The sequence below is a fragment of the Belonocnema kinseyi genome, chromosome 7 (assembly GCF_010883055.1).
Source record: "Belonocnema kinseyi isolate 2016_QV_RU_SX_M_011 chromosome 7, B_treatae_v1, whole genome shotgun sequence".
NCBI lineage: Eukaryota > Metazoa > Arthropoda > Insecta > Hymenoptera > Cynipidae > Belonocnema > Belonocnema kinseyi.
The window spans coordinates 91993181-92005836 of record NC_046663.1 but is presented as its reverse complement, the minus strand read 5'-3'; the positions used below and the strand labels follow the sequence as shown (position 1 = coordinate 92005836).

General features: G+C 30.1%; 1 protein-coding gene across 1 annotated transcript in view; it reads left to right on the top strand.

Moving 5' to 3' along the window:
* Positions 1-10226: 10226 nt before the first annotated feature.
* The window catches only part of LOC117176556, a 28314-nt gene continuing 25884 nt past the window's right edge, over positions 10227-12656 (top strand). Inside the window, exons 1-2 of the mRNA XM_033366810.1 lie at positions 10227-10350; positions 10773-10870. Coding sequence (XP_033222701.1) covers positions 10227-10350; positions 10773-10870 — 222 coding nt within the window. The remainder of the gene's footprint in view (positions 10351-10772; positions 10871-12656) is intronic.

Sequence of the window (12656 nt, the reverse complement as noted above, 5' to 3'; positions counted from 1 at the left end):
TCGCCAATAACGCAATCATTTCATGTAAAATAAAATACTTTCTATCCCCCACTCTCTCTCTCTCTTCTCCCTCCTCTCCTACTGCCCCCTCTCCCCCAGCCGTCACTTTCACTCACTGTTCCCAGCTCTTCCTTCCCTGACTATCCTTCCCTTATTAAGATTAAAATTAATTAAATTAAACTAATTAATTAAATTAATAAGAACAAAAGATTTTTAAAATCTTTAAAAACTCTTTTTTTTAAATTATAAATATTTTCAATGATAGTAGCCGAATTTCATGTCAAACGCACCACAAAAATGTTTTATCTTTCTAGCGCACATGGGTTATGGAGCCCCACCTAAATCAACCCCTAAAATTTCAAACATTCTATAAGGACGCTAATTTGATAAGTCGAATTTTTTGCTGATGATGGCAGATTTGCATGCGGCAAGATTCTTAATAAAGTATCATCCCTCTAGAAAATGTGGAACAGACCCAAATTTAAATCTTAAGTTTAAAAAATTTTGTGAAGACATTAATTCGATAAGTCAAAAATTGTTCACAGATTAAGGCAGAGAAGTTCATATCAAAAGAACAAAAGGATTCAAAAAGTGTTTCATACCTCTGGCGAATGAAGAGCCCATACCAAATCAACATGCAAAGTTCAAGGATTAAAGTAAAACTTTTTTAATACTTTTGACATTAAATGCTGCTATTATAAGATCAAGAATTTCGATTTTTCAAATTAATATCTTTTTACAAAACTGTTGATACTTTAGGGGTTGAATTTTGATTGGTGTCACATGCGCTAAAAGAGCAATTCAACTTTTTCTTTGAAATATTTTTGGCATGAAATTCTGCCATTATGAAAGAAAATGGAAAAAATTGTAATTAGTGTCTTTTTATATAATTTTTAAATCGTGAGGAGTTTATTTTTTCTTGTCTCAAGAAAAAGTACTTAAGAAACTTGATTTTCTTCATTTGGCAATATTTTCTTTGGTCGCGAAAATTTTTCTTGGATCGTAAAAATATTATATCGTCGGTATTCGTAACGATATTTTCTTGATTCTATGCTAATTTTTTTTCATTCGGAAAGAAAATCTCAAGAAGTACTTTGTTTATTTTAAAAACAGCTTTCCTTTAAAGAGCAATTTAATATTTATTAAGTAATAAATGATCTTTTATTACTGTGGGATATAAATCTGCCAAAGATGAAACGACTCTGTTTGCTTTTTGTATTGTTGCGTTATTTATTACTTATTGACGGGCTTATCTTCATAATACTGTCCGAGTTATACTATTGACAGAAGTTCAATACCTGATATTATACTCTTATCAATGTCAGAAAAGCGCAATAATTCATAAACGCTGTCGAAAAAATTGAGGTGTTCACAGTGCATGGCAGTTAAACAAAGTGAATCTAAAGAAACACTATTTGAAGGGGAAAAATAATTTTTTAGAGGTATCGAGATTTATAGTCCAATATTATGAAAATTGAATAATTTTGTTCACACCCTGATTAAAAAATTTTCTAAAGTATTCCCAGTGGGCACAAACATTAAAGAACATATTTAGAATGGCTTAAAAATGTTCTAAGTCAGTCCATATAACGTTCCATAAACATGCAATGTTCCAGAGATGTTCTAAAGACGTAATTCGAACATAAAACGTTTTCAGAACATTATTTGGTCTGACTTATGGCAGTTTTTAAAACGTTCAAAGAACTTCTTTTGACTTGTACGTCCAAGAAACGTTTTTAGGATGTTCCAATTACGTTCTAAAATGTTGTGCTGGGTCACTTGTTTGTCCTAAGAATTTATAGCTTAATATTTTTTTTCTAGTTTAAAATTCTTTTTTTTTTTTTGCTAGAAAATTAATCTTCTTGTTTGATAACTCATCTTTTTGGTTAAAAATTCAAGTATTCCAATTAAATATTCATCTTTCTGGTTTAAACCGTTTGAATGTATACCCTCTGAATAATATCATAACGGTTACATTGGGTCTAATGGTTAATATTTCGTAGTAATAAATTTTCTGGGCATACATACCTAAGCTTTCTCCTTTATAAAACACAGCTATTCTTTTATTAAATTAGAATTTCGCATTGTGGAAAAACTGGAATAAAACGATACGTAGTCGCGAAATTAATCTGGGGTACTTTGGACCGATGTGATCTTAAGGGGATCAAATTCAGCTATTACAGTAGAAGATTCATCATTTTATTTGAAAATTCATCACTTTAGTTGAAAATTTTTTTTGTTTTTTGGTTAAAAATTCCTTTTTTTAAGCTGAAAATGTAACTATTCTAGTTGAATATTCCATAATTTTAATAAAAAATTCATCTCTTTGATTGAACAATAATTTCTTTGAATAAAAATTAAAATAACTTTTCTAGTTGAATATTTCATAACTGTATTTAAAAATTCATCTCTTTGGTTGAAAATTCATTTCTTTGACCAAAAATGTAACTATTCCATTTTTGGTTTAAAAAATTATTTTTTTAGTTGAAATTTTTTCTTTTTTGATAGAAATTAATCTTTTTGGTTGAGATTCATCTTTTTGATAAAAATTTCAATTAATCTATTCAATTATTCACTATTTTAGTTGAGAATTCATTTTTTTCGTTTAAAATAATACTATTACAGTTGAAGATTCATCATTTTAGTTAAAAATGTATATCACTTTGGTTGAAAACAATTATTTGTTTTAAATAGAAAAAGCAGCTATTTAAAATAAATATTTTAAAATTTTTTAGTTGAAAATTCATATCTTTGGTTGAACCTTAATTGAGCCGCCGGGTGGAAACATCAGCCCGACGACGCTCGAACACGCGTAAAAGTATTGTTTGCGCACCTCAAAAGTAGGAAATGTTGGGAACTGAAAAATAAGTGTAAAAAAATGTAGAATGGTAGAGAATAATGAAATAAAACTTTTTCTATTCGATTTTTTTTTCAAACGTTTATTTTTAATAATAAAAGCGAAATATCGAATAAAAGTTTCTGTCTAATTTAATTAAGTTTTAAAACTTAAATCGTTCTAACTCGGCTAAATAATGTTGAAATGAGTTCATATTTATAGGACTTATTCAAAATACTATGGTGAAGTTAATCATGGTTAGTCATGGAAGTTAGTTATGGAAAAGTTAAAAATCACTTATTTTTTAATAAGATAAATCTTATTAATGAGGTAAGTCGATAATTGTGTTTTCTTGGTTTCGCCGCTAAAAAGTATCTAGGTAACTTCAAGTATCAAACAACTTCCAGTGAGTAATTTGTTCAAAAATGTTGAATGAAGTTTTTTGGAAAATATGAATATCTCAGTGAATTTCTAACGAATCGATATGAGATTTTCTAAAAAACTTAATTCAACATTATTGAACAAATCACTCACTGAAAGTTGTTTGAAACTCGAAGTTACCTAGATGCTTTTTACCGGCGAACCCAAAAAAACACAATTATCGACTTACCTCATTTTGCAATAAAATATTATTAAACAATGAGCGATTTTAAACTTTTCCATGCATTCTAAGGCATCGCTATAGTATTTTGAATAAGTCCTATAAATTTGAACTCATTTCAATAATATTTAGCCGTGTTAGAACGATTTAAGTTTTAAAACTTACATAATAGTCCCAGGAGCTCGCGACAATTCTATGGACGTCATTTTAGTACTCACTAAAACTGCAGATTCTTTTGTTTTCATAGTCAACAGTTCGAAATTCATTGACTGGCTAACAGCTGTTGGTGCATTTTGCAACAATTTATCGCTAAACTGGTCAAAAATTCTAGTGAAAAAATGTCATTTTAGTACTCTTGAAACCCACAGGCGATGGTTGTTCAAATGCTAAGAACTAACAATAAGTTTGACTGGCAGCTCCTGAGTGGTAACAAAGTTGACTGGCATGCTGTCATACATGTAAAAAATTCGAGTGAAAAAACGACATTTTAGTATTCTTGAAACCCATTGGGGATGATTGGTTAGGTGCAAAGAACTAACAAAAAATTTGACTGGCAGCTTCTGAGTGGTGTCAAACTTGACTGGCAGGCTATGAAACATACATAAAAATGACAGGATGACAATTAGAACCTTCATTTTAGTACTTTTCAAAGCCATTGGCGATGATTGTTTAGGTGCAAACAACTAACAAGTAGTTTGTCTGACCGCTCCTGAATGGTGCTAAAGTTGACTGGCTGTCAAACATATCAAAAATTCGAGTGAATGAACGTCATTTTAGTACTCTTCAAACCCATTTGGAATGATTGTTTGAATGCTGGAAACTAACAGAAAATTGACTGTCAGCTTCTCGGTGGTGCCAAAGTTGACTGGCAGACTGTCAAGCATATAAAAAATGACAGGCTGAAAATTAGAACCGTCATTTTAGTACTCCTGAAACGCATTGGGGATGATTCTTTAGGTATTAAAAGGTAGGATAATAATTGATTGGCTGTTCCTCAGTGGTGCCAAATTTGACTGGCAGACTGTCTTGCATGTCAAAAATTCAAGTAAGAAAACGTTATTTTAGTACTCTTGAAACCCATTGAGGATGATTGTTTTGGTGCAAACAACTAACAAAAAATTTGACTGGCAGCTCCTGAAAAGTGCTAAAGTTGACTGAAATTTTAATCGGAAACCAAATGAAAGTTTTGTCCTATCCATTAACTAAAATTTCCATCTATAGGGTACTTCTCTAAAACTAATATGTATATACAAAAAAAGAAGCTACAAAAATCTCACTTTTACGTAAATTCGCAGCTTGCAATAATGGGTTTCAAAAGTACTAAAATGACGTTTCTTCAATGGAATTTTTGGCATGTTTGACAGTCGGCCAGTCAACTTTGGCACCACCGAGAAGCTGCCAGTCAAATGTTTTGTTAGCTCTTAGCATCCAAACAATCATTTCCAATGGTTTTCAACAGTACTGAAAAGACGTTTCTTCACTCGAATTTTTACCTTGTTTGACATTCTGCAAGTCAACTTTGGCACCACTCAGGAGCTGCCAGTCAAATTTTTGGTTATTTCTTTGCACCTAAGAAATCATCCCCAATGGGGTTCAAGAGTACTAAAATTACGTTTTTTCACTCGAATTTTTTACATGTTTGACAGTCTGCCAGACAACTTTGATACCACTCAGGAGCTGCCAGTCAAACTTATTGTTAGTTGTTAGCATCTAAAACATCATCCGCAATGGGTTTTAAGAGTACTAAAATGAAGGTTCTAATTCTCATCCTGTCATTTTTGTATATGTTTGACAGCTTGCCAGTCAAGTTTGGCACCACTCAGAAGCCACCAGTTTGTTAGTTTCTTTCACCTAAACAATCATCCCCAATGGGTTTCAAGAGTACTAAAATGACTTTTTTTCACTCGAATTTTTAAAATCTTTGACAGTATGCAGTCGACTTTGGCACCACCGAGAAGCTGCCCGTCAAAGTTATTGTTAGTTCTTAGCATTGAAACAACCATATATTTCGCTTTTATTATTAAAAATAAACTTTTGACCAAAAAAATTCTAATAGGCAAAAGATTTATTTTCTTATTCTCTACAATTCTATTTTGTTTTAATGATTTTTAAATGTTGAAAATTTTCTACTTTTGAAATGCGCGGGCAACACTTTTACGCATGTTCGAGCGTCGGGCTGGTTCTTGCACCCGGCGGCTCAGTTCCATTAAGATTGATCATTTAACTTCAAAATTCATCTTCTTGGATCAAAATTCAACTATTCTAGTTGAACATTCATAATTTTAGTTGAAAATTCATTTTTCTAACTGAAAATTTAACTATTCCATTTGTTATTGAAACGCGGATCTTATATTTAGTTCAAAATTCAACTATTTGGTTGAAAATTGATGTATTTTTATTTGGAAATTAAACTATTTGGTTGATAATTCATTTACTCTGTTAAAAAAGTCTTTTTTTTGTAGAAATTAATCTTGTTTAAAAATTCCTTTATCTTGTTGGAAAATATAATATTTTTACTCGGGAAGTGATGATTTTGAAGCGGTTTAAATTGTGTTTATACAGAACCAATATTAATTTCGCCTACATATCGATGGGTTCTAGGAAGAATAGGCTATCTTTTTGTTACCGTATTAAATTAGGCTAACTTCATTGTGTGTAAAATTTAGTTAACACGTAGAAGTTTTAAAATAAATACAAATCTTTTTAAATTTCTTGTTTTGAAAGTTATAGGAACCTAATTTACATTATAAGACTGTAATACAAAATGCTGAAGTTTTGAATTCGCTGGAAGTATTTTGAAAAATAATACGTTATTTATTCCTCCTGAAAACTTAGCTAAATGAAGTGAGCCTAATTATTCTTAACGGGAACGAAAAGATAGCCTATTCTTCGTAGAACCCATCGATATGCACAGCATTTTATATACGTATTAGAAGATAAAAGTTTTTTTAAAAATTATTATTCAAATTCATGGACTTCAGGGACAAATTACAGATATGAATAATTATGCTTTTAGTATTATTCAATTAATCATTAGCGCACTGAAATTATTGAAGAATATCTTGTAAAATAATTTGTCAAGGTTTTCTAAATTATGCATATTAATTGAATCCCTGGAAACCGGGAAAAAACTCTATTTATAATAAATTTATGAAATTTTATACATATTCTGAGTCGATTGTCTAAAAAATGCGAAATATTTCATCTATGAAACATTATATACCCGCGGAAAAATCTTGAAATACCTAGAATCGTCATGGAATTTTTTTCCTGGATTTGAGGAGATACCCTGGTTATACTATTTTGATATATACAATATAATTTAATGTTAAGGGTTATGATACGATAAAAACGTTGCAGTCATTTCCTACTTATCGCGTGACCATAACTATAACCGGAAGGACATATTTGAAATGTTTATGATCATAGTTGACACCTATTATTGCACTGAACACGCAATACCCATCGATTTATCTGTTTCTTTTATTAGGCATTAGTGATTCAATACAAAATGTGTCAAAAATATTTTTTAAAGCGTGTTTGATTTTATCGGGAGAATATCTTTTCCTATACAATTGATGTATTTTTAAAGTGAAGTATTTTCCATTATTCTATTTTTTATATTAAAAATAGTATGTTTCTTTATTAACAAACACATTCCATGAGAATTAATGTTCGGATGATAATTTCTTTATTATTTTGATTGGGGCAAACGTATACAAATAAATATCGACTGAATTTATTTCCATTTAATTTAATGTTTTTTTACTTATCTGATTAGACAAAATTGACGTAAAAGAATTTAGTTCCTATGGGAATTTTCTTCCTTTAATAATGTACACAATATCAGTGATATTGATATCACAGTTGTTGCTATGTTGCTTCAAATCGATAGTGCCTTCCATACAAATTACGATAAAACTTTAATAACGTATTTCTTAATGATAAAGTCTTATGTTGCTAAAATATTTAAGTCACTAATCAGGAAATATATTGAATTTTATAGGTCTTAAAAATATTGCGTTTGACCTTTTTATTTGAAGCAAAAACTCAATTTTTACATCGTTGGCCAAATTTAACTCAATTTAATGGAAAGAAGGTAAATAATCATTATAATTATTTAATTAACAATATTTAATTGACCTTTTTTAGTATTTTTTTAGTTGTCTATCTTTTTCTGTAGATGAGTGTGGAATTTTTTTTTTAGACTTACCGCTTCGACTATATATGAGCTATATTTTATGTTGTATAAAGATGTTTATATAATGATACATCTTTTGTTTTTATTGAAAGAGCTAATAAAGTTGACTAAGAACCGAACTTTTTAAAACGGATCGAAGTTCAGGGGGTATGTAAATTTAATGCCATTCAAATGAAAATAATCTCATGATTATATAATCAATTAATCTAGCTATTGTTAAAAACACATGATACATATAAATAAAAAAAAATGGAACGTAATTTATAGTTCAAGATATTATCGTGTCATCTAACAGTTTTATTATGTACCTTGTACAATGTAGATCTGTATAGAAGATTTTTATCCGCATTTTGACATTAATATACGTAGAGACCATTTTTTAAAACTGTTTAGCGTAATTTAATCACCTGTTAATTGAATGTTTATCATTTCAAAAAATGTGTGTCAAGTCAATTGGATCTATGATAAAATTTTGAAAAAGTCAGTTTCAGTTGAAATTCTTATGAAGAAATATGAAACTAGTTTACATTATATTTCGAAGTGTCTTATCCCAAAATTCGGGATGAGCAGTCAAATATTCTCTGTAAGTTTGCATAATCGTTTCGCAATTTCGGTCTTTTCCAGCTTCGCCAACCAGTATCCCAGTAATCGAATTTCTAAAAGTATTTGCAACTTCAGCATTGAAAGAAGTACGAATCTGCATCCCGAGCTATGACTGAAATTTATAAATGAAGAAAAAGATAAATTTATACAACAACATCGTCATATTAAAGAAGGTCTATATCGCCTGATAAAGGACTTTGACACCCTGAATGCCCCCCTCTCCCAAAAGTAACCGTATTTTGTGGATGACCCCTTGCGCTATACTCTATAGGAATCTCCCTAAAATATTTATGATTACAGGTACACTACACTTAATTTGTAAAAAATTCAAATTATTTTAACATAGTGCCAAAATCCTCGTGTACTTTTCAACTATAGAATTTATACATGTCGAAATTATTTCAAAGATCGTTTAGTGTCTAGATACTCTTATAGAATGGAAAAAATGCTTTGTTTTTTAAGTAAAATTTTCAGTACACTAGCTATTTTTGGAAATGAGCAAAAAATATTCGCATTCAAAAGTTAAATAAACTGTTAGTCATGACCAGCTAGCCAGTACCCAATTAGGACCCGAAAAGACTGTTTAGATTAGACAGTTGGAAATAAGTCTGCCCTAATAATTGTTTACATAGGATACATTAAATGCCGAGGACTTCATGTTCCAATGTGTCAAATTTTGATCCAAAGGTGGATTAAGTCGTGACACAATGAAAAAACAATAATGAAATTGTCAATTTTAGTCATTTTTTTCTAAAATCAATATTCCATAAGTTAAATTAATGATAATAATATATATAATATTCACTTTATCCACAATAGTAGAGTGACCCTTTTTGTATTTTTTTTTAATGGATGAAAGTAATCCAAAAATATCACGTTTTTAAAAGCGTTTACAGTTTTTTAAGTGAATCCCAATTTTCAAAAAACTATTTAAAAATCTACGGAAATGAGGAAACAATTTTCTTTTCCTGTTTACAAAAAGTCATTTCGCACTGTTCTGAAGAAACTTCCCATTTTTATCGTTTTTAAGCTGAAATGTGAGATGAATTAATGAACTCAATAAGAAAATGTAACTATATTTGGTTAAAAAGTTAATACTTTTGTTTGAAGAGTACTAAAATATTTTTCGTTCAGAATTCGTCTCTTTTGGTTGAAGATTTAATTGTTTTGATGAAAATCTCATTCTTTTGTTAAAAAGTTATATTTTTAGTTGAAAATTCAACTGTTTTGTTGACACTTTGTCGTTTCGATTAAAAATTAATTTTTTTAAAGAAATAATTCATCTATCTTGGGTGAAAATTAGCTTTTTTGTTGAGAATTTAACTGCATTCTGAAACCTTCGTCTTTTTGACTTGAAAATTCAACATTCTGGTTAGAAATTAATTTTTTGGTTGAAGATTCATCTCTGGTTGATAATTTAAGAATTTTGATGAGATTTCGTTTTTTTTTTGTTGGAAGATATTTGTTTCAACTGAAAATGTAACTATTCCTTTTATAAGTAAAAATTGATCTTTTTTATTGAAAATATAAATCGAACAAGATTACTTTTCTACCCAAATTGTTGGATTTTGAAGCCAAAAAGACAAATTTTCTACAAAACCATAGACCAAAAAACCAAAAAAGGGTATTATTACTAAGTAGTTCAGCTTTAAACCAGTTAGTGGAGTTTGTAAAAAAAAATAATCGTAAACAAAATATTTGAATCATCAATCCAATTTTTACAAAGGTTAATTTTTTACGGCAAGAAAGACAAAATACAAACACTTTTTATCTTTCCTCTATTTTCCCCTTTTTCGAGAAAAATTACCCTATTTTCCCCTTTTTGAGCTCATCTTGCGCTGTGATCCTCGCTATATATTCATTTTATTTAAAGGAATTCATTCCCCTATTTTTTGTGAAAAATCACCCTATTTCCCCTGTTTTGAGAGCATTTGTAGTGTGAAGTCTGGTACTGTGATGTTTGATATTCTCACCCGAAATGCATAATGCAGCCTGGAGAAATTGAAAACCAGGTCAACCAAGGTGCCCAGAGAAGATTCAATTTGGAGAACAGGATTTTTAATTGGTTCGGTGGCCTCTCTGGAAGGAATGGAAGGTACTGGAATGAAGGTCTAGGGTTTTTAAAATTCTACAACCGTCCCTGATCTCCCACCCTCTCGGCCACCCGACTGGTTGACCGAGTGAGTTCATATATCCATGACGAGTTTCTCTGTGTTGGTAACTAGCAATCCACCCCGGTAGCTGAAACGTGCTTGCAGTAGCGATTGAGAACCGCTTCGTTCATCATCATTGCTCTGGAATTCCCTCTACCTTATAGAAGAATTTCGAGGACATGTCCGCGAACGCGAATTATTAATGAGTGCTCAGCCGCATTTTCTCCGGGCCAGTGATCACCCAGTGAAATCCACATCCTCCAAACCCTGGCCAGCTATCAATCGAACCTCCCAATGGTCACCAATTTCACTTTACTTGTTAGCTCTTCCTCGTGACGGGAACCTTCGTCCAGGACGAGAAAAAGTCGTCCAAGTGAGATAGTCACCACGACAGGTTCATCATCAAGCAGAGAGTCACCAGAAACCTGAGAGACAAGTTCCTGTTCAGAAATCTGGTCACCTCCAGAAGACACTTGGTAAATAATTTGCTCTATGGGTGAAAGTGATAATCGGAACTCATTCGCCATTCTACCTAGGTACTTGGTTATATCCTTCGAGCAGTATTAGACCGGCAAGATTTTTGTAGTTCTGTTTTTAAGTCTGGGAACTAAAATAATCAGACACTTGTATTGTCAAATGATTTAAGAGTACTTGACAGGGCTGTGGTTCCGGGAAAACCTGGAAATTAGGTAATTTTATTCAATTACTTTGTGTAAAATTCATTTTTTTAAATTGAAAATTGAACTACTTGTTAGAAGATTAAACTGTTGTTCAACATTCATCATTCAAAATTATTTTTGTTTTTGAAGATTCATCATTTTAGTTGAAAATTCGTCTCTTTGGTTGATAATTACGTTTATGAAACTGGAAATTTTACTGTATCAGTTGATGATTTATAATTTTATTTGAAAATTCAGCTCTTTGGTTAAAACTAACGAGTTTATTGGAAAATCATCTTTTTAATTATAAATGTAACTACTTGTGTAAAAGTTGTTAACAATTGTTAACAATTTATTTTTCTGGTTAAACTGTTTCGCTGAAAATTCATCTTTTGGTTGACAATTCTACTATGTTGGTAGAAATGTCAATTTTTTTGTTGGATATTCATATTTTCGGGGTGAAAATGAATTATTTGATTAAAACTTCGTTTTTTTGGCAGAATTCAACTGTTTTTCATTTCATATTTTTTGGTTGCAAATTCGACAATCTGGTTAAAAGTTGAATTACTTTGCTAAAAATTCATTTGTTTCGTGGAAGTTGACCATGTTAGTGAAAGATTCATATCTGGTTGAAAATGTACCTATTTTGTTATAAATTCTTTTTGGTTGAAAATTCAACTGTTTTGTAGAAAGTTTGTTCTTTTGGCTTACAGATTTAACAATTTGGTTAAAAATGAACTATTTTATTGGAAAGTCGTATTTTTTCAATGTATTCGTCTGTTTATTATTTAAATTTAAAATCCTTTGCAAATAAAATATCAACTATTACATTTTTCTTGTAAAATCATATTTTATGTTTGAAAATTAAAATTTTTTATTTGCCGGTCATTCTGAACCAGTCTATTTAGATTATTCCATTTACCAGATAGAAAAACAAACAATCCAAAAATTTTTAATGCATTTCTAAAATTGCTAATATGTAATATTTTCTTTTTACAAAAATCTAAATAAAATGATTTTTTCATAAAATTGAGGTAAAATTCTTTGAACTAAATGAAAAGAACTCTTATAATACGTATCGATAAGCAAACCTAAGAAAGGAATAAGTGAGAGGTTCGTTTGGGTCGACTTTTTCATTTTTTCTCCCACTTTTTTCAATTTTTATTTTTGTTTGTTTCTAATGAGCCGAAAAGTGAGGTAGTTTGGAAGTCTCGTTTTTAATCGTGAGGCTGTTTCATGCTCACTTTGCATAATAATATTCATGAAAAATAGATTTTTTCGATCTTAAACTAAAATCTTTTTTAGTTAAAAATTCGTATATTTTGGTATACAAGTTTATCTTCTTGGTTTTACATTTCCTGTTTTGGGTTAAAAAATCTATTTTTTTGGAAAAAATTAATTTTTTTTCACTTCAAATTTGTAGTAAAAAAATTGTCTTTTTAGTTTTAAAAGCCCCCCTTTTTATAAAAGTTTCTTTTTCTTTTTGTTGTTCCCAAGGGAAAAAAGCTGTATATAATTTAAATATAGTGGACAAAACACTGATATTGTTAATTTGTTTTACATAGAAAAGTTCATAAAACAAATGAAAAATGTCATTGTCGTA